General features: G+C 53.2%; 1 protein-coding gene across 1 annotated transcript in view; it reads right to left on the reverse strand.

Moving 5' to 3' along the window:
* ASAH1 (N-acylsphingosine amidohydrolase 1) overlaps positions 1 to 19,472 on the reverse strand; it is a 31,271-nt gene extending 11,799 nt beyond the window's left edge. Inside the window, exons 1-4 of the mRNA XM_036764386.1 lie at positions 19,232 to 19,472; positions 9,668 to 9,714; positions 1,702 to 1,792; positions 17 to 103 (exon numbers count right to left, since the gene is read on the reverse strand). Of these exons, the coding sequence (XP_036620281.1) occupies positions 17 to 103; positions 1,702 to 1,792; positions 9,668 to 9,714; positions 19,232 to 19,321 (315 nt within the window). The 5' untranslated portion in view covers positions 19,322 to 19,472. The remainder of the gene's footprint in view (positions 1 to 16; positions 104 to 1,701; positions 1,793 to 9,667; positions 9,715 to 19,231) is intronic.
* Positions 19,473 to 22,640: the final 3,168 nt, after the last annotated feature.

The raw sequence follows: 22,640 nt of genomic DNA on the forward strand, positions 1-22,640 counted from the left end.
GACAATAGAGTCTTACCAAGTGTTCATCCACCATCTTCATAACTTTCCCACTAGGAAAGAAGGTGTTCACCATGTTCTTTATGTTCTGCACAATATTCCGGAGCTGGGGTGACAAACAAATGTGCCAATCAGAAAGAGGGAGGCCCAAATCCCAGCGCGCTGACGCCAGAGACATTAACAGGCACCAGGACACAAGCGGATCAGAGACTCGGAGCTGGGAAGGATATGACAAGCCACACTGTCCAACACTCCCATTTTACAGATGGGCAAATGGAGGATCAGACGGAAAAGTCGTCGGCTCCGGGGAAGAGTCGGGATCCAAACCCAGTTGCTTTGCCTCCAAGCCCAGCGTGGTTTTCTGACTACAGATAATTAAATTATAATTCCTATCTCAAGAGGATTTCTTGTGACAGACAAGCTTGCTGCAACCTGACTGGGCTGGGAATTCTGGAGGCAGGGGCTGAGCCCAGACAGAAATGTTTAGAAGCCCCTGATGTTTGCCAAGGGCTGCTGTGGCTCCAAAGCTCCTCACACTGTTCCCACCAGAGCAAGGTGGGCAGGCCTGTTGCTGGGATAGAGAAAACAAGATCTCATATGGGTGAAGGGACTCGCCCCAGAGGAACAGTTCCCAAGGGGGCAAAGCCCCACCTTGAACCCCATGGAACCCCAGGCTCCTGCTGTGCTCTAGGCCAAGGAGCCCCAGACTAGGAGTCAGAGCACCTGGCTTCCCATCCCTGCCTTGCCCCTTACTCCCTGCATGACCTCAGGCACATCCCTTCCTTCCTGGGGCCTCATCTGTAAAGTGAGGAGTTTGGACCAGAGAGCCTTTTATCCAATCAAGGACAATACAATGATTTCATGACACCCTCAGTCAAGGTCCCTGCAGGCTGGGAGGGCCAGGCCCAGCTCAGGCCCTGGCAGCCACCCTTGGCTGCACTGTGAGGGCAGTGTGGGCGCAGGAGAAGGCCATCCAGAGAACAAGCGAGCCCCGGAGGGCATCAGAGTCAGAGGAAAGGCCAGCGTCTTTGTCTACAAATATCCCACCCCCCGGAGAAAGGACAACCCCACTCCCAGGGCAGTCTCCGGGAAGTTCTCTGCAGTGGCAACGTGAACAGTTGGTGGAAGCCACTGCCATGGGGCCTGTGGGCCATGCCACGGTCATCCCCAAGATGGGGCATGGGCGCAGAGGCCTCGAGCAGGCCCCAGAACAGTGACCCAGGTCATAAGCACCAAGGCCAGGCCTATACCCAGGTCCATCTCTGATACCAACTCAGGCGCTCTTCCCACTGGGCCTCCTGGGGCCAAGGCTCCACCAATTCCCTTTTCCTACAAAGCCCCATCTATCCGCCTCCTCCAAGCAGCCACTCCCTCCTCTGAAATCATCTCGCGCTCATCTGGGCAAAGCTAGCCAACATTTGATGCTGTTATAACTGCAAAGTGACAGCGATTTACTCCTCAACAAGACGGCCAGCCCCAAGTCTCTTGCCAAGTCTGAGGCCCGGCCAGAGCCAGGCCCCCCAGAAAGCCCGACTTCAAACAGCAGATCAGGAATGGGTTAGAAAACAAGGGCACCATTGCTTCTCCCTCCAAAAAAAGGATTTTTCAAAGAGTTAGTAAACAAGTTAATGCAATATTACATTGTGTTTACAAAATGATACATATATACAACTCTGTTAAGAAGTGGGGAAGGCTCTCTCATACCCCGGGTGCCATGTCTGTGACGACCTCGTGCCATCGCTTATATGGGGGTAAGTCAAGATTGATGGTGTACCAAGGCACCGGACCTCTGTACCTGGAATGAAAACACATGAATTACTCATAAAAGTCCCAAGAATTCATGCAAAGAGAAGCAAGCAGAACCAGGAAAACACTGTACGTAGAACAGTAATACTGTAGAAGGATCAACTGTGAATGAATGAGCTATTCTGATCAATACAATGAACCAAGACAATTCCAAAGGACTTGTGATGAAAAATGCTATTCACCTCCAGAGAAAGAATTGACAGATTTTGAATGCAGATCAAAGCACATTTTTTAAACTTTCTTTATTTTTCTTGTTTGTTTTTTTCAGTCTGTGCTTTCTTTTGCAACATGGTTAATACGAAAATGTTTCATATGACCTCAGATGTATAATCTACATCAAAGTGCTTGCCTTCTCAAGGAGCGGGCAGGGGGTGGGGGAAGGAAAGAATATGGAACTCAAAATTTTTAAAAATGAATGTTATAACAAAAAATATTTTATAGAGCTAGAAAAAACAGTAACAATTCATCTGGAAGTGAAAAAAATGTCAAGAATTTCAAGGGAATCAATAAAAAAAATGTAAAGGAAGCTAGCCTAGCAATACCAAATCTTCAAACTATAGTAATCATCAAAACAATCTGATACTGGCTTAGAAATAGAGTGGTGAATCAGTGGAATAAATTAAGTACATAACTCACAGTGATAAATGACCATAGTAAAGTAGTATTTGATGTATCCAAAGGTCCAAGCTCTGGGATAAGAACTCATTGTTTGACAAAAATTTCTGGGAAAACTGGAAAGCAGTTTTGCAGCAACTAGGTATAGACCAACATCTCACACCATACACACCAAGAGGTTAAAACGGGTACATGACTTCCGGTTCATTTTATGTTTATATTTATCTACATCGGAGAGGGGTACACTGAAGTTCCCACTGGCATAGCTTCACTGTCTATTTCCTCCTGTAATTCATGTAACTTTTCCTTCAAGAATTTGGATGCTATGCCATTTGGTGCATACTTTTCAATATTGATATTAATTCATTGTCTATGGTACCTTTTAGCAAAATGTAGTTTCTCTGATTATCTCCTTTAATCAGATCTATTTTTGCTTTTGCTTTGCCTGAGATCATGATTGCTACCAGTGCCTATTGGTATGTACTTCAGCTGAAACACAGTAGAGTTCTACTCCAGCCCCTCATTTTAACTCTATTGTATCTGTGTACTTCGAGTACGTTTTTGGTAAACAACATATTGTCAAATTCTGGTTTCTAATCCCTTCTGCTGCCCCCTTCCATTCAACCCATTCACATTCAGAGTTATGATTGCTAACTGTGTATTTAGTTACATCCTATTTTCTTTTATTTATCCTTTTTTACCCCATCCCCTACTCAAAAGACTGTTTTGCTTCTGACTGCTGCCTCCCTTAATCTGCCTTCCCTCTTAGCCCATTCCTCTCCGTGTGTGTACACATATATGCTTCCCTCTTTGAACCTGTTCAGATGAGAGTGGAGTTCAAATGTTGTTTCCTCCCCCCACCCCCACTGTACCTTCTATTGTATAAACTCTCCCTCCCATGCCTCTTTGATGTAAGATAATTTCCCCCATTTGTCCTCTCCTCTTTCTCCCAGTGAATCCTTCCTTCTCACCCTTCTGTTCTTCTTCTGAGATCATCCCAAACTACACTCACCCACACCCACCTTCTATGTACACTCCTTTTAAATGCCATGATGATAAAAGTTCTGAGGGGTTATATTTTGTGTTTGAATGTCAACTTTTCTATTCAACTCTGGTCTTTTAATCAGAAATGCTTGATAATTTTCTCTTTCATTAAATATCCATTTTGCCCCTGAAAGATGATACTTAATTTTGCTGCATTGGGTATTCTTGGGTGTAATCTGAGTTCATTTGCCTTCTAGAATATCATATTCCAACTTCTAGTGTGGTAGCTGTTAAATCTTGTGTGATCCTGACTCTGGCTCCATGGTACTTAAACTCTTTCTGTCTGGCTGCTTGCAGTATTTCTTGAAATATGATGTTAAGGCTCTTATTTTGATCCTGGCTTTCAGGTAGTCCAAAAATTCTTAAATTATCTCTCTTCACTCTATTTTCCAGGCTGTTTTTCCTATGAGATATTTCACATTTTCTCCTTATTTTTTCAGTCTTTGACTTTGTGTTATTGCTTCTCAGTGTCTCATGGAGTCATTGACTTCCATTTGACCTATTCTAATTTGTAAGGACTTATTTTCTTCAACATTTTTAAGAAATTTTTTTCCTTTAGTATTTGTTTATATCTTTTACCAAGCTGTTAGTTATCTTTTCAGAATTTTTATTTCTTTTCCCAATTTTTCTTATTTGATATTTACAATAATTTTCCCTCTTTTAAAAAAAATCTCTTTTTTTAGCTTTTCTAGGAATTCTTGTTGGGTTTGTCTCCAATCTGCATTTTTCTTTGAGGCTTTGCCTGGAGATGGTTTCAAGTTACTGTCTTCTGAGTCTGTGGTCTTGAGGTTTTCTGTCCCCAGAGTAGCACTTTGTGACTGGGTTCTTTGTTTATTTGTTTGCTCATGCTTCCAGCCTACTTACACGGACTTTGGACTTTTTTAGTATTGGGCTCTGCTCACCTGGAGGGGGTGGCAGGAGAGGAATGTCTGGCCTGAGCTTTTGCTGCGTTCCCAGCTCAGTCAAGGGACCTATAACTGTTGCTTCCAGTATACTGTGATCCAGGGAGAGGTCTGTCTGATCACTGTGTTCCTGGTCTGTGCTCAGCTCTATACCCAGGGATAAGACCCCTGTTCCCTTGCAACCACAATCGTTCTTTTCTTCCCTAAGACTGGGTAATGAGAGACAGAGCTGCCAAATGGAGCCTAACCTTGCTCCCAGTGCTGGTACAGGGGTTCCCAGGATGTCTTTCCGACCAAGTGTTCAGCACACTACTACTGCCAAACCACAGCCCACAAATGCTGCTTCTACTGTGCCCAGCCTCCACCCCAGTGCCCGCAGACCTCTCTGTCTTCCTAAGCTGCCTTGGGCAGCTTACTGTTTTCCCACTCAGAATCGGGTGCATTTTTTAAAGCTGTTGTAGAGGGGGGGGTGTTGGGAGAGCTTGGTAAAAATGCAGGCTCCATTCTATCATCTTGGCTTCCTTATAGTATAAATGAAAGAGAATCTCAGAGGAAAGAAACTATTCTTAAGGGGCACTGGAAAAGGCCTCCTACAGAAGGAGGGCTTTGAGCTTAGTCTGGAAGGAAGCCAGAGCAGGTGTAGGTGGGGAGGGAGAGCCTTCCAGGCATGGAGGATAGCAAAGTCAGGAACTGGAGAGTCAATTGTGAGGAAGAGCCTCAGGCCACTGTGGCTTTCGGGGAGAAGACAAAGAGTGGAGTCAAGTCTAAGAAGACGGAAGAAGCCAGCTTGGGCAATCTGAATGACAAAGGGCTCTGTACTGAATCTGAAGGGAAGAGGGAGTCACCAAAGCTCATGGCACCTGGGTGGGGGTGGGGGGGTGCCACGGAATTATCTGTCAATGTGGACAGAGACACGAGTCCAAAGAAATTGGAAGGGTATTGCAATAGGCTAGGAGAGAAGTGATGAGGGCTTGAACAAGGCTGGCGGCACTGAGTGGAGAGAGGAGGATGTATGTGAGATATCGTGAAGGTCAAGACCACGAGGCCTGGCAAATGGGTTTGGATATGGCGGTCTGTGAGCTTGGCCTCCTATGCATGTGTGGGAAGCTCTCCATGCTCACTTCAGCCTCACGGAACCTTGGGTTCCTTCAGATTGCAGCTCCAATGCCATCTGCTGCACAAAGCCGCTCGGCTGCTGCTTGTGGTCGCCCTTCTCCTCTTTGGGTGGGCCTTTCACGCTAGACCTGGGATTGATTCCACTGGAAGAACTCTCTGCCCACATGATATAACACCTGCTCCTTGGAAGACCCTCCCAGAGGGGTTCCCTGGCGGGACTAGAACTCTGAGGTTCGCTTTCCATCCATGGATCAATAGGATGCTATGCATGTTTCCTCCCTCAGTAGGTGTAAGCTCATTGAGGAGCAGAGGAGCCTCACTTCTGTAAAATCCCTTCCCCAGGAAGAAAGGTCCTCCTCCTGGCAGTGGGGTATGGTGGGGAAAGTTCCCTGGCTCTGCCTCCCACCTCAGATGGTCACTGCAGGGGGCCTTGGCCACATCACTCAGGATCCATCAGAGGGGCTGGACCACTCCCTGCAAATCTACATGGCCTGAAGAGCCCCTCTGCCTGCTCCCTCAGCTTGATGGAAACCAGACAGCCGTCCAGCAGGCCCTTGAACAAAACTGTGGCGTTTGTAGACCAAGAAAGCAGGTGCAGTTCTGAGCCAGAGGATGGGGGAAGAGGAAGTGATGGAAAGGGTGGTGGGTGGCTGCCACTCTCTCTGGCCAGGTGAGGATAAGCCTTTGGTGAAGAGGGCCTGGGGGGGGGGGGGACCCAGCCCAGCCCAGAGTGACTGCTGCCCTGCAGGATAAATGTGGAATGAATTCTTCACCACAGACACTGGCCAGCCCAGACAAACAAAAGGAGGAGCATCCCACCATGGGGACCACAAGGAACACATTTAATCCCTCCTTACTCCACAGTCCAAAGACAACTGTGCCCTAATGAGGAACATGGGGACACAAAGCAGGCCCAGGACAGGACGCCTAAAACATACCACTTAGTGAAGGCACGGCCAGCTCCTCCCTCTCCCTCAGCCGCTCAGTGCCAGGGACACCACCGCTCCATCACATCTCAAATCTGTCTCCCTCCACTCCCAGGGAGGGTGGCCGCTGCCAAAGCCCACTTCCCTGGGTCGGACTGGCTTCCCACCCAGCTGCCAACACTCTCTTCCTATACTACAGCTTTGCCCCCCAAACTCCTGGGGCTCCCTCATGCCTCTAGGACCAAACACAAACCCAGTTGCTTGGCATGTGAGGCCCTGGCCAGGCTGGCTCCTGCTGACATTCTGTCACCTTCCTCCCTCTGTCATGTACCCTCCATTCTTACCATGCGACCAACTTGCTCTTCTCCACATACAACATTCCATCCCCATCTGCACACCTTGGTAGAGGCTACTCCCCACACCTGGAATGCGCCCTCCTTCACCCCGGCCTCTGTGGAGAGCTGCCCTCCTTCAGGACTCGGCTCAAAGATGTCTCTTTCATGACAGCCAGGCCCTTTCCCCCAGGGGCTGGGACCCTCACCCTGGAAATGGCTGCCCTTGCGTTCTAGATCCATTGTGTTGACTTTTCTGCGCAGTTTCCTTCCAATAGAATGGAAACTCCATGAGAGCAGGCATTGTTTGGGGGCCTGGGTATCTCCAGTGCTTACCATAGTGCCTAGCACACAGCAGGTGTTTAATAAATGCTCTCCACTCACTCTTTCTAATCTGCTTCCAATAGCCTCATCTGTCTCATCTTCGGAGGATTCCTTTGACCCTTCTCTCCCCCTCATCACCCTCCACCCCAGGAGCAGGGCTCCATCTCCCAGCTCCAATCTTTGACGACTTTTTTCTCCAGTCCTCATCCTCACTGACCTCTGCAGCTTTTGAAGGAGTTACTCATTCCTTTCTGTTTGACTTTAAGTCAGCACACTTTTCTTACCTCCTATCTCTCCATGGCTGGTTTCTCACCCTCTTCCCCACCCCTTAATTTGTCCAACATCTATTTCAAAAGCCTCCCTTGACAAGACTATGGTTACTGTAGCTTTAAGAACCAAGTGGAATGCTGTGGAAAGGCCAGTTTTAATTGTTGATTTGGAAAGGTGGTGTGGTGGCTTGAGAAAAGCCGGTCAAGGTTAGAGAAGACAGGAAAAAAAAAAAACAAGGAAAGAGAGGCATTCTTTCTTGATAGAACTGTTCCAACTAACCTTTATTTCCTAAAGAGGATGAAGAGCCTTTCCCTGTGATCCTGAATGCATAAGGCAGTGCAAAAGCATTCTTAGGAACGAAGAAGCCCTAACAGTGAGGGCTTGAGGTGACTGGTGGCGGTCACAGCCAAGATATCGTCCACAGCCACCTCTGTTTTATCACTGATTTCACTTTTAACAAGTTGCATGTTCAGTTATTTTAATAAATTTGGCCATGTTAATAATAGTAACTTGATGAAATGGAGTAAGAACTCTGATTAATGAGAAAGGCTGCAATGTTATTAATTGAGGAGAAACTGTCTAAATACAGCCCTTGGTTCAGGCTTAAATTCAGGGTGATGAGAAGTAACGTGGTCATGAGCTGCCCCCCTCCAAGGGAGGCCAGAGACCCATGTGACTGCTACGTTTGGGGAAATCGTCCTGAAAACCCCATTATAGAGGACAAGATCCTGAGACTGCTCCTCTTCTCACCTCTCTACACTCTCCCTTGGCAATCTCCTTTATTCCCAGAGCTTCACCTCATTGGAGAGAGGCCAGAGAGAAGGGGGACGACTATGTGTCTCCCCAGTCCTGCCCTCTCCTGTCTATGGGGCATCCCCACCTGGATTCTCCGCCTGAATCTCGAGTTCATTCTGCAGCCCTAAGCCCTGCTCCTCCCTCCTGACGTCACATTCCTGTCTGCGGCCCTTCTGTTCATGGCTCCCATGTTTAGAAGGCAGGTATGATCTCTGCCTCTCCCTCCCCTCCCTGCTCAGGTCAAATCTGTTTTGACGTAGGACTGCTGCCTTGGCCGTTGCTCTGCTTCCAAAGCCAGCATCCTTGGGCAGGCAGACACGACTTGGGGGGTGGGTCTTCTCTCCTCTGCTCTCCTTGCTCCAGTCAGTCGATAAACCTTTATTTAGTGCCTCCTCAGTACCAGACACTGGGCTAAGTCCCTCTGTCCCCTCCTTCACACTGGTAAGAGTAAACTTTTCCCTGTGTACCGACCTGGTCATGACTGTCCCCTGATCAAAAAGCCGTCAGTGTTTGACCATTTAGAGAATGTTGAAGCCCATGGAGGAGCATGTGCTGGGGAAGGTCGCCCACACGAGGGGAAGGGAGGATATGGTGGCTGTGAGCTGGCTGCCTGCCTGCGCACCAGGCCATCCCATATTAGCCTGGGACTTGCTGCTCACCACCAAAAGTCCTCCTCCTCCAGGGGTCTCCCCTGATCCCCCTCAGCCCTCACAGCATGCTCTTCCAAGGCTTCCCCTGCCTGGATCATGTGCTAGGGGTCCAGAGGCTGGGCCTTCTCTTAGGGTCCTGTGCCAGGCCCCTCTGCAAGATGAGGGACACCCTTTGCATGGTAGCCAGCCCAGGGGGTGCTTGCAATTTCTCTGCAGGGCATGAAGGCTGACTCTGGCCCACTCCCGCTGCAGCAGGGTCTGCCAGCAGCTACAGCCAGGGTTTCCTGTGATCTAAGGGTATGCCAAGGGGGATGCCGAGATTCAGGAAAGGGAGGGCACCCTGCCGCTCACAATCCACAAGCCTGGGACCAGGTGAGCAATGAGGCTCCTGAACCTGTGTGAGACACCAGTGGGGGCGGCCTGGCCCTCTCCTGCCCCCCACCGCTGAATTCACTGACTGCTGATGGCCTTCTTCTGCTCCAGCTGGGGCTCCCCCCACTGCTCTCAGGCCCTGTGCCCCAGCAGGTCAGGAAATAAGCGCTGGGTGGGTTTTGTGCAATTCCTGTGGCCACCATCAGGCGCTCTGCTTGGGCTCAGGTTCTGAATGGGCCAAACGGCGCCGACTCTCAAGCGTGCTAACGTCTTCTTCTTTCCCTAAGATCCCTGGGACACAAGACTCGCAGGATCTGACATTTGGAGCCTGAAATGGACCTCTCGGAGGCACTGGAGCCCACTCCCCTTGCTGGACAGAAGAGGGGATTGCTCATGGCTCAAAAAGTGTCTGAGGAGGTCTGGGAAGCCCAGTCCTCCTGCCTGCGAGGCCCATTCCTGATGCCCTCTTCCATGAGGGGGAAGCCACCCACAGACCCCAAAGAGCATGCTTTACTCACGTGGGCCCGGAAGGAGGGTACGTTGCTTTTCGGCAGTTTTCTGTCCACTGTTAAAAAAAAGAAACATTGTCTCAGAGCAGACCTCTCCTCGGCTCCCTGAACAGATCGCCAGACAGCACTGGTCAGGATGCGAGGCCTTCTCTTCTCCTACCAAGGTCAGCTGGATGGTGTAGGGGTTAGAACTCTGGAAGAGCCGAGTTCAGACCTCACCTCCCTTACTAGCCGTCTGACCCGGGGCTGCTTCAGTTTCCTCCTCTGTGAAATGGGGACCACTCTAGCACCAATCTCCCGGGCTTGTTATGAGGATCACTATAAAATTTCAGCCAGCGGGGAAGCGGCGAGAGCACCAGGCCTGGAGTCAGGAAGACTCCTCTTCATGGGCTCGAACCTGGCCTCAGACACTGACTGGCAGGTCCCTCAAACCTGACTGCCTCAGTTTCCTCTTCTGTCAAATGACTGCTCCAGTATCTCTGCTGAGAAAACCTCAGAGGGGGTCACAGAAACTGAACAACGACACTATTCCAGATATTTAAGTGACTCAGTCGGTGAGACACAAGAGGTCAGAACATCCCCTCCCCACCTTCCCCAGCTGGGTGGAGCCAACCAGGAAACAGAAGTATAATGGCCAGCTGCCGGCCAAAAGCAACATTCCCCATGACTGAGTTTCTTAGGGGGACCGCTCTTGTTGGACCTGTATTTACCGGCCTAGGGAACTCTCCAGTAGTGAAAGTTGCCCTCCCTCTGGGTAGGCCCAGCAGGAATCAGAGCCCGGAGGTGACAGAGGTGGCCCGAAGTGGAGGCTGGTTCTCCCAAGTCCCTGGTCTAGAGGACAGCTCCTCCCTACAACAAGGGAAGCCCACCTGGCCCACCTGCCTTCCTATATGAGGCAGTACAAGAGGACCAAGTACTTTTAATCTCTCTAACTGGACTGACCTGAGAGCTCAGGCCTTTCCATCACCTCTCCAGCTCCAGAAGGCTGTGGTGGCCGGGGGACTGGGAGTCAGGTTCAAATTCCCTCTCAGACCTCTTTGGCCAAGGATTCTCATAACCTGCATGAGGAAGCCCCTCTGCTCTTCCAGGCACTACAGCACGTTTGTTTGAAGGCTGGCGAGCGACTTTCATGCCCTCCAGATGAAGGTCTGTGAGCTACTAAGGACTCCAAGCCATGTTAGCCCAATTTGACAGATGACAACTGAGGCTGGTCTCAAGTCTAGGACTTTTCTCCTCTGGTGGGTCCCCTCTGACTCAGAATGAGACCCACAAAGGGGCTGCTGATAAAGGCAATCTCAGAAGACCCTTTGAAATTCTTGAGGATTATTGTAGACTCCACCACGTTCTGCCCTGTACGTTTACGTGGACAGTCCTGGGTCTGGAGAAGACCTTGGGTTGTGTTCTGGGAGCGGGGCACAGAGGAGCAATCAGCGCTCGAAAAGGAAGAAAGTGCTTCAATGGTTCCCAGAGGAAGATTAGGTTCTTAGCACAGCCACCAGCCCAGGAGCAAAGGGGAAGTCCTTAACCATAGTAAATGGCCCTCCACCCAGATGAGGTGGTGCTGTACCAGACAGAGCACCAGGCCTGGACTCAGGAAGACTCCTCTTCGTGGGTTCAAATCTGACCTCAGGCACTCATTAACTGGGTGACCCTGGGCAGGTCATTTAACCCTGTTTGCTTCAATGGGCTGGAGAAGGAGTGGCAAACTGCTCCAGTGTCTTTGCCAAGAAAACCCCAGACGGTGTCCACATCCACACAGGCCACCCTCCTGACCCACTGTCTCTCAGTCCCTCAATGCCAGGCTCATTCAGTCCACTCCTACTTCAGCCATCTAGCCTAGGGCCCAAACTCATCCCCAAAGTGCTCCCCCAGACACACGTCCAGGCTTGTGTGTGAGTGTGGGGGGCTGCCCCACCTTCCACACCTCCCTCCTTAGAGGCACAGAGGGAGGGGCTGCTGGTTCAACTCGATAGATACCCAGTGTATAAAGGGCGGCCCTCTGCTAACTGTGTTTTCATAATGATTTTTATCTTGGCCCAAGCACTTGACTCATGGGGTGGGATCTCCAAACTGCCCCAAGAACTTGCAGCCCGGCCTTTAACTGGCCAGGGGAACCTAAGATTGAAAGTGGCGGCTGCCCAGAGGGCAACAGGGAAGGCCTGGCTAGGACCCCAGGGCCACAGCCTGTTAGAAGGGGTCATGCTGCTGAGGGGAAAGGCTAGGGGTGGAGGAAGAGCTCCAGTCAGGGTTCTAGCTGAGGGAAAGGTCAGAGCCTTGAAGAGAAGGAGAAGGATGTGTGGAAAGAAGAGTAATTATACATTCCTTAGGGGCAGCGAGGTGGCGCAGGGGGTAGAGCACTGGGCCTGGAGACAGGAGGCCTCACCTCAGAGTCTGGCCTCAGATACTTACTAGGTGTGTGACCCTGGGCAAGTCACTTAACCCTGTTTGCCTCAGTTTCCTTATCTGTAAAATGAGCTGGAGAAGGAAATGACAAAGCACTCCAGTGTCTCTGCCAAGAAAACCACCAAATGGGGTCATGGAGAGTCAGACGTGACTGAAAAATGACTGAACACCACCACACGCCTTACTTCTTCTCTTTGGCAGGGTGGGGGTCAGGGGGATGGGCGATAGAAACCAAAGAACACTTGGCAAACATGCAGCTCCGAAGGCAGGAGAGAACCGATCCCCAAATCGCACACATTTATGCATCACAGTTTACAAAGTGCTTCCTTCCTTAAAACCATGCAAGGAAGAGCTGAAAATAGTTTTGCCTCATTTTACAGGTGAGGAAACTGAGGGTCGGTGAGGTGAGGCTCTCTCTTGCCACGATCAGCCCCACAACAGCTACCAGGGACTCCCAGGCACCAAGCTTTGTGACTCCCCAGGGTTCCAGGGCATCCCAAACAACTCACTGTCCCCCAAGGCCCTGCCTGCCCCTGCTTCACTCTGCCAGGTGATGCCCAGGGCCCCAGGGCTTACAGCAGGAAGGGCCTTGGAGTCCTCCCTCATTTCCCTGTCTCCTTGCCCAAGGTCAAACAAAGTGTCAGAGGCTGGATTAGAACCCAGGTTCCAGATGTTCAAGCTCAGCCCACTGGCCCCTGGATCATGCTGCCTCCTCCCACGGGCTAAGGAATGTGAAAGGCCACTCAGTGGTGACCAGAAAGCACTGCTTGCTATTCTGGTTTTCTGTTCCTCTAGAGTAGCCAGAATGGAATCGTCTTCCCAAATTATCTCTGGAGGGTTTTTAGCAAAACTGGGCAGATTAAAAGCTGGAGTGGAAGGCAGAGACCACCAAATACCTACTTGGCCTCCTGGGACACATCTCATGGCTCCCATCCCCACAGGGAAGGATTAAAACCTCCAGTAGGGCTTAGCCTCTTTTTCCTACAACCAACAGTAAACCCTAAGTGCTGGCCAGGCAGGCCAGGGTGCGGCCTTAACAATCACCAGAGCAGGGCAAAGGACAAGACACAAAGACGCCACTCTCCTGTACAATCCTGCCCAGAGCTCCAAGGATCACATCACTTAAAGGTGCATCTGACCCTGGGACGATCTGAGCTGCCCTTGGTGCCACAAGTCTTCAGGCGGAGTCTGGAGGGCCAGGGGTATGGCAGAGGGAATCAGGGGAGTCTGGGGCTTCCTGCAATTCTATGCTCTGACTGAGCCTTTAAAAGGGAACTAGGTACACAACAGAGAAAGGAAGGGCTGAGGATCTGAGAGAATCAAGGTGCGGAGGTGGGAAGCTCCAGGGCTTGGCCTCATTACTTTCTGGGTGCTGCTGAAGGCCAGATGTCCAGCTGCAATGCCGGCAGGCTCAATGACTTTGAGGTTCCAAAGTACCCTTTAAACTGGACACTTGGACATCAGCCAGTTACCAGATCAACGAACACTCCAGACACTCCAGGGTGGCCACGGGCTGAGGGGCCTCTTCCAAGCTCACACAGAAAGCACAGAGAAGGGTCAGAAAAAGCACGCTCACCCCCAACATCATCTCATCCAGGGGCTTTCCACAGGGAGGGGAAGGGAAGACAAGGCCAGGAGCCCACGAGGAGCCAGCCTACACGAATGGAAGGAGGGCCCAGCCACTGTGGGAGACACTGTCCACAACACCCTCAGACCATGGCTGGACGTTAATGCCCCCAGTACCAGTAAGAGCTGGTAGTGTGAGGAGACAGGCTGCCCTCCACAGATGGGGAGAGAGACACTGTCCAGAGCCCTGGCAGAGACAAAGCAGTGCGAGGAAGCTCAGTAGACAGAGGCAGAAACATCAGAGTTCAGATCCTGCCTCAGACACTCCTAGCCTATGTGAGTGCACACATCACCCGGCCTCGGCCTGCCTCAGTCTCCCATTTGCAAGACGGGGGTGGTTGGTAATAAGGACGCCTCCCTCCCGGCACAGCTGTGAGAGGGAAGAGATAATATCTGTGGTGTCTGCAGACCTTCCACAGCTCTAGAAATGCTGATTCCTGTTAGCAGATGTCAAGGGTGGGCATGCCAAGGACTGCCTCGACAGGAGCACGGAAGGACATGACCCGGTGTTTCTGAAACCAAGGGCAAACTTGGTTAAGAAGGATCATGTACCAACGGAGGCCTTCGTCCCTACGGGTGACAGCCAGAGTACGCTCTCTGCTCTGTACAGGGTGGCCGACAAGTCATCTGTGTGTGACCGGCCATAAAGGAAACAGGGAGTGGCCAGGAGAAGGGAGACTGACCTGGGCTGACAGAGAAGAAATGGGCGAAGGGAGAAGGGCAAGCAGCTCATCTATGGTGTGACTCGAATGTGGAAAGAGGCAAACCAGGGATAAGAGGGTCCAGATCCCCAGGACACAGTCTTTTCCTTTTGGGGGCTCAGATCCCATCCCCCTCTGTGTGGGGGGACGGAAGGCAGAGGGCTCATTAGAGCCCGAGGAGGAGGTTCTGGGGGCGTTCCTGGAGCCTTGGACAAGTGGGCAGGGATGGGTGGATGGGGCAGCGATGAGGGCTGTGGAGAATGCTAATCCAAGGGGCTTTCGTTTCTCTTTCAAGGACGACCTGGGACCTGGCCAACAGGGCTGTGCTTCAGTCGTTTCAATCTGTGCCCTCATTTGGGGTTTTCTTGGTGAAGATACTGAAGCGGTCTGCTATCCCCTTCTCCGGCTCATTTGACAGATGAGGAAACTGAGGCAAACAGGGTGAAGTGATTTGCCCAGGGTCACATATCTAAGAAGTGTCTGAGGCTAGAATTGGACTCAGGAGGAGGAGCCTTCTTGACTCCAGGCCCGGCACTCTATCTGCTGCAGCACCTAGCTGCCCGGGCTAACAGCAGGTAGATCCCAAAATAACTTGGGAAACCATTTAGCGGACCCCAGTGGGTTCAACTCACTGGGACCAGATGAACTACACCCTCAAGTGGAAAGAACAGGCAGTCACGGTCTGAGCCGCCATCTGCGATTCTTCAAACATTGTGGAGAAGAGCGGGAAGTACTGAGGAGGAAATTAGAGTCTGGAAATCTGAGAGACCGACGAGCTTGACCTTTGTGGCTGTGTGACCTTGCTGGCCCACACCACCAAGAGCCAGCATGGCTTCCAGGCAGATGGCCTGTTTTTTTATGTGGTAACTGGACTGGTAGGACTAGGGAATACTGTAGGCCTAACAAGGGTCTTTAACTTCAGCAAGGCATCTGACGATGACAGCTGGGCTCTGCTTGTGCATAAAACAGGGCCGTGTGAGCGGCTTAAGAGTCCAACTGAATCAGAGGGATGGATCTGAAAGTGAGAGGAAGACTCAAAGTCGTCAATAATGGGTGGATGTCCACCTGGAAAGAGGTCTCCAGTGAAGTCCTGACTGAGACTGGCCGACATTTTATCCAATGGCATGAACAAAGGCATGAATGGCAGGCTTATCAAATCTGCAGGTGGCATAAGTTTGGAGATGGGCTAGGACCCAAAAGATGGCTCAGCTGTGGGCGCGATGCTCCACTTGGAGCCCAAGAGCCTCTACAAACCAAGATGGCAGAGCCACGGTGAGACAACAGTTCGCATAAAAAACAACCAGAGTATTAGAGGTATCCACAAATTGAGACAGCCAGCAAAGAGGCTCCCACTGAAGGGGAGCGGATGCTCCAGCTGTCCTTGGCCCTGGGGTGGCCACATATGGACTCCTGGGTTCGATTCTGGGAGCCACATTTCAGGAGAGACAGACAAGCCGGCGTGTCAGGAGAGGGTAAAGACTAGAGAACATGCCACACTAGGGCCAGGGATGTTCAGCCTGGAACAGAGAAGACCTGGAAGGAGCAGCACAGTTGTCTGAGCATCTGAAAGGTGATGATCATAGGGAAAAGGGAGCAGACTGGTCTTTTTGGCCCCAAACGGTAGAGCAAGGGGCAGGGGGGGCATAAGTGATGGCTTAGGTGGAGATGACAGGAAGGAGTGAGTCCCCTCCTTGGAGGGCTCCAGCTTAAAGTGCAGGCTGGTTGGGATGTCCTTCTTCCCCACAAAGTCCCCCTTTGACACCTTAATGTGCTACAGAGATGACCCTGGGTTTTCAAAGGTGATGGCAGAGGACGAGCCCTGGGAGGGTTCACCAGGCTGGAAATGTATTTTGTGTTCAGGATCCTCACAGGACACTCCAGAAATCCACCCTGGCTGAAGCGCATAGCCTGAGGACCAAGGACTGGTAAGAGAGAGCCCACCTGGACCTTACGCATCAGATAGCAGACACCTGGTCCAAACCACTGTCAATGCCTCCAGAGACTGTGCCCTTCTGCCAGAGTTCTAAGCCTTTCCCCACTGTGGGACAGGCTGGGGGCCTCTAAGTGTCCTTCCTCAGAAGGGGCAGGCACCCAAGACCTAATGACCAGGGCACTCACATGAGGAGGCCAGCTCTAGCACCAGCTCCTACAGGAGGCCTTCTGGCCTTGGTGCCCCAGATGCTACTACCTTCTTCCCCCCTCCCCCAATTACCTTGTATTAACTTATATGTGAATATGTTGTTTCTAGTTACAAAAAGAAAAAAAGGTAAGGCCCTTGAGGGCAGAGGCTGTTCATTTTGTCCTTATACCTCATTACCCAGCACAGACCCTGACAAGCAGCTGCTGAGGGCCTGGGGCCTGTGGACAGCAGAGGAGGCCCAGGAATGAGCTGTTTCAGAGATCTCATCAAAGCCTTGGACCCCGATCAATCAGTCATCAATTTCAGGATTATAGCCACTTTCGGGCCCCCATGAAATGTGCTGCACAACAGCTGTTTCCTGTGATGGAGACCCAGACAGCAGGCATTTCATGTGGACTAGGCAGCCAGGGTTCTAGCCTGATATCCTGAAAGCGACCTTGCCTGCTGCTGCTGCATTCTCCTAGGGTATAGAAACTACCCCTAGAGCACCAACCGAGAGCTAACCCGCCGCTGGTGCCAGTCCCGGTGCAGACCAACCAATCTGTCATCATCCTGCTGGTCAGCCTGTACCATCTACCACATATCAAACGTTTAGAAGCCCCATAGTGAGTTCAGAACAAATGCCACTTTCCCTGACTGTTCTCAAAGGGAGGACAGCTTGGCTCCTTCCCTCTAAAATCTGGACGCATGAAGGCCTGTCACCAATAACTGACCCACTTCTTTATCAAAAACAAAAACCAAGACATTATACGGATCCATGAGAGAGGAGCATGGCTGATGCCAGGGACCCCAGAACTAGACCAGCGTGTGTGTGTCAAACAAGGTGACGTCCCAGCACGGGGTCTCTGTGTGTGAGCTAATGCAGAGCTGGGCCTGCAGATGGGGACTGCCGAGGAGAGCTCGCTGGAGCCCCAGACACAGGGCAGCCAGCTCATTCCACTCTGGTCTAGTCCTTCGTCTTCACTCCTCTGCAGAACCTCCCTGACTTGTTTGCAAAGGAGTGTCATCGAGAGGCTCTTGGTATGTCTACGGTGTAACCAGCCTGGGCTCTCTGTGAGAGCGACCAGGGAAAGTAGCCTTGATTCTGAGTCTCTTCTGGAACCCCTTGCCCAGAGCTCCTAGAGGTACGGCAGAGAAAGATCATTCCCGTCCAATAAATACTCCTCTCATTGAAAGATTAAAAGACGGAATGCCCAGGAGTGGCTGTCCTGTATCCTGTGTGCCCTCTGCCATCAGGGTGCTGGCTGGGCTGGTACGGCCCTCCCCCTACATTCTGCAAAGATGAAAACTGGAGTCACTCCTGGAGGTGGCTATCAGATCTCTATCTCCCCAGGCCACCAGTGTGTGTGTGTGTGTGTGTCCACACGCATCCATACTAGTCACATATGTACGAAGGTGTCGCCCCTATTAGAATACAAGCCTCTGTCTCATTCTGGTCTTTAAGCCCAGCACAGTGCCTGGCACACGGCGGGCATTTAATAAAAGTCTGCTGATCAGTTGCTAGGTGGGGTGAGGAAAGTGCAAGGTTCAGGATGACTGAGGTTGAGAACAAGAATGAGGCAGGGAGGTTAGCAAGAGGTTAGGGTCTGGCGGGAGAGGTGCTGATGTCTGCTTTGGACAGGCTGAGCTTGATGCCCTCGGGACTTCCGGGTGAAAATGTCCAGCGGGTAATGGGTGCTGGGGAGCAACAAGAGGAAGAGAAGCGAATTACAAGGACCAGCGTCCCCGGGAGCAAGGCCAGGGCTGCAGGAATGGCGAAGTCACTTAAAGGACGCCCCAGCAGACCGCGATGGGCAGGAGGACACGCTGGGTTGTGACCTGAGCCAGGGCAGGAAGGAAGGGCTCCCATCCACCCATCCACCCAGGAGACCACAGAACCACCGGGAAACTCCAAGCTAGTAAGATCACAGGCGCCTGGTCCAACCCCTCCTTCTGCAGAGGAGCGTCCAGAGAAGTGACCAGGCCAAAGTCAAACAGGTGTGCAGTAGGGGAGGCGGGACCTGAGCCGCTCCCGGAAAGTCAGTGTTCCAAAGCCCTCCTCACCTGTTTCCCATCAGCCCCGGAGGGTCCTTCTCCTGGGGGCGCATCGGACCCCTCCTCCTCCCACAGGGGCTCAACCTTTCCTGCAGCCCAGGACCCTGACTTTCAATGCACCAAGGAGACCAGCTGCCGGGCTGGGCTTGTTCCTACAACAAGTCCCGGCGCTGAGGAAGACCCCGGGGTCTGGGACTGTTCGTTCTGAGCCCACGTCGGCCCCTGCCCCGGGGGAGGACGGCCGCGCCAGGACCACGGACAGCTCCGGGGACCCCCGCCACTCCCCCAGCCCCAAACCCACAAAGGCCACGGAAGTCCAGCATCCAAGCCCGGCTCTGGGTCGGGTCTCCCGCTCTGCCCGGACGGCCAGTGGGGTCCAGAGAGGAATTCTCCGGGGGAAGGGGGGGTGTCCCCGGCGGGGGATGGGTGGGTGCCCCTGGGGGGGCTGTCCTGGTGATCAGCAGGGAGGGGTGCGGTCCGGAGCATCAGTGGCCGCTGCCCTCGCTGCCCCGAGCCCCCGAAGGTCAAAGGACTGGCCCCCCCCACTAACCACCCCGAGAGCAGCAGCGGTGGGGGGAGGGGGCGACCCCTGGGTCAAGCCCAAGGAGCCCCCGGCCTCCCCCAGCCCCCTCCGCTCCCCGCCCCTCCCCCCCGCGGCGCGGGCCTCACCGGGTACGCTCGCTGGGCCAGCACGCAGGCCGTGGCCATGGCCGCCGCCGCCGCCAGGAGTGCGCAGGAGAAGCGCTCGGGGACCCGCATGCTCGCGCCGCAGCCGCCGTCGGCCCTTCAGTCCCTCCGCCCTTCCTCGCGCCACTGCCCGACCTCCTCGCGGGCCCCACACGCACCCCGGTCTGCCCCTTATGGCGGCCCCGAGGCCCCGCCCCGAGGCCCCGCCCCGAGGCCCCGCCCCGAGGCCCCGCCCCGAGGCCCCGCCCCGAGGCCCCGCCCCGGACCGCACCACGCGAGAGCGGCGCGGGGGCTTCTTTCACCGATCCCCGGGAGGGAGCGGCCCCTCCTCCCGCGCAGCCGCCCAATGCCTCCCCCGCCTCCTCTCCGACTGTGGTACGCCCGGACCTGACTGACTGTGTTCGCCCCGCCCCGGACCCGAGGAAGGCGGGGCCTCAGAGGGATACCGAAAAGCCATTGGTTCATCCAGGACAGGCCCCGCCTACCGAAGGAGGGAGGGAGGAGAAACTAACCTGGGCCAGGCCCGAGGCGCCCTAGTGCCCCGCCCCCCGCTCGGCAGGCTGCGGACCTGGGTTCAGGAGCTGCCTGAGCCCGAATGCTGGGCTGGTCCTCGTGCCTATGCGAAGACGCAGAGTAAAGGAGCATTTAATAGGAGGGGGCGGGGGGAATCCCAGGCAGCCCGACGCCATCCCTCCTCCTCTTATTGCCCACTCCCCGAGGGGGGTCCGAGGAAAGCCTCGGGAAGCGCGCACCGCCCAGGAGCTTCCCGGGCACCTCCAGCCGCACCACGGGAGCGTCCACGGTGGTGGAGGCAGTTTCCTCGCCGGGAATACCACACACCAGTGTAACCAGAGGTCTCAACAAAAAGCTTGCACCCGCTGCTCACGGGGGACACCAAGCCAAAGGACCCCCCCCCATTCTGTGCTACAGGATGAGGGGCAGAGTCCCCCGGGAGTGCTGAGCCCAGAGACCATAGATGGATGCATGCATGGATGGATGCACGGATGGGTGGACGGATGGATGGATGGACTGATGCATGGACGGATGCATGGCTCACTCGGGAAGCTGAGGGCTCGGGCTAGAGCCCTGGGAAATGCCCATCGTCAGCAGAAGACTGAGGAGGGATCACACAGGAAGGGGAACAGGAAGGGGGAGAACCGGAGAACCCCAGAAGGGCAGGGGATAAACTCCAGGATCAGAAGTTGCGGGGAGACCAGGATGAGGAATGAGAAGAGGCTGACTTGGCTGAGCTACCCAGAGATCGCTGATGACCTCAGAGAGGAAGGTTGGGGGGTGAGGGACGCAGGTTGTAAGAGGTCAAGAAAGGAGTGGGTGGTGAGGCCAGCGGGGCGAAGAACGGAAGTGGTTTTGTCCAGGAGTTTGTGGAGAAGTGGAAGGACAGAAGAAAATACTTGAGGGGTGGGCCAGGGGAGCAGGGACTTTTAACGGAGTGAGGGAGCTGTGGGCCAGTAGGGAGGGCAGCATCCTTGAAGGAAAAATGAAGGTAAGGAAAGACAGCTGGAAATAGAGGGGCAAGGATTCCAGAGGGCTGGAGAGACAGGGAGAGACAAAGAGTTAGAAATTGGTGAGGAGAGGCAGAGAGACCAAGTGTTGGACAAAGCCAGACAGTCCCAGGTCAAAACTGGGAAAGCTGAAGACCCAGACAGATGACAGAGGTGGGAAGATGGAGAGATTGGTGGGGAGAGCCTGATAGAGAAGGGGGGGAGAGGAGGGGAAAGGAGAGAGACAGACCGAGAGAGAGGGAGGGAGGGAGAGAAATAGAGGGACAGGCAGGCAGGGAGGGAGGGAGAGAGAGAGACAGAGAGAGAGACAGAGACACAGAGAGAGAGAGACAGACAGACAGGCAGAGAGACAGAGAAGAGCCAGCAAGAGAGGGGGAGGGAGGGAGAAGGAGAGAGACAGTTTCAACAATCTTGGTAGCAGCTGCCGTGGGGGTGTAAAACCAACAACAATCAGCACACAGAACGCAGAGAGGGAGGGAAGAGAGATAGAGACAGAGACAGAGAGAAGAGCCAGTGAGAGAGGGGGAGGGAGAGACAGAGAGAGAGAAGAGACAGTGAGGGGGGAGGGAGGGAGGAGAGAGGCAGAGAAGGAGGGAGGGAGAGACAGAGAGAGAGAGAAAAGAGACAGTGAGGTGGAGGAGGGAGGGAGGAGAGAGGCAAAGAGGGAAGGAGGGAGGGACAGAGAGAGAGAAGAGACGGGAGGGGGAGGTGAGGAGGAGAGATAGAGACAGAGACAGAGAGGGAGAGAGAGAGAAGAGCCAGTGAGAGAGGGAGAGGGACGGAGGGAGGGAGAGAGAGAGAGAGAGAGAGAGAAGAGACAGGAATCAGGAATGCCCCTTGCCTTGGATGCTGACTGTGGTTGGCGAGGGGGGAGCAAAGATTACCTGGGGGGGAAGGAGACACTTCAGGACAACTCCCCCTCCTCCCACTATGGCCTCCTTAGCTAATTTTGAAGGCTTCCCAAAAGTCACGAGGGTGTGCTGGGCTGTGTGCCTTCAATAGTCAGCTCAACACGCTTGAGTTGGGCACCTGATATGTGCTAAGATGGCACCGGGTGCAGTCTTAGGACACAGGCCATAATTCCCAAGAGCTGTGATGGGGTCACTGGAGAATTGGTGACAAGGGCAAAGGGCAAGGGAGAGATCCAGTCAAGAGCTTGAGCCAACTGCTGCACGTAAACCTGAAGAAAGGCAGCTGGGGCTGGAGCCCTGCAGAGCTTTGTCAATAAACGGCCTTAGTTATCTCTTGTGAAGGGGAGAGGGAAGGTAGATGAATTTGTACATTAATCTTGGAGAGCCACAGCAGCCTTCCCCCTCCCTTAATTGAGCATTCCCACCTCTCCAGGCTAAGGATCAGGGAATGAGTCAGATCCAGAAGCTGGGAATAATCAAGTCTTCCTTTGATAGACTAAAAGCCACTGAATGCCCACTGGGTGCCAGCCTCTGGGATGGACAGGCTGAGTAAGAGAAAAGAAGAGGAAGACAGGGAAGGGTGGGGGGGAGGGGGAGGAGGAAAAGGAGGAGGGGAAGAAGAGGGAAGGAGAAGGGGAGGAGGGGAAGGCCAAGGGCAAGAGCCCAGGAATGGTGGAATGGCCCTATGGTCTGCTCAGATAGCCAGGAACAAGGAAGAAAGGAAGATACATGAATTGGAGGGGACAAGAGCTTAGCTCTAGGGACTGGCAGGCATCCGAGTCTGGGATGCTCAGCAAAACTCCTTGTGCTTATTTATGGTCCTCAAAGCCTCTGGGGGTTCCTGATCATATCTTTGTTTTTCTTCAAGAACCAAATTGCACCCCCAGATCCTTCTTACCCAGGATAAGGAGCTACTTTGAGGGTGCTGGGGAGGGGTGGGTCTTCCTTTCCATTAGC

The sequence above is a fragment of the Trichosurus vulpecula genome, chromosome 6 (assembly GCF_011100635.1).
Source record: "Trichosurus vulpecula isolate mTriVul1 chromosome 6, mTriVul1.pri, whole genome shotgun sequence".
Classification (NCBI taxonomy): Eukaryota; Metazoa; Chordata; class Mammalia; order Diprotodontia; family Phalangeridae; genus Trichosurus; species Trichosurus vulpecula.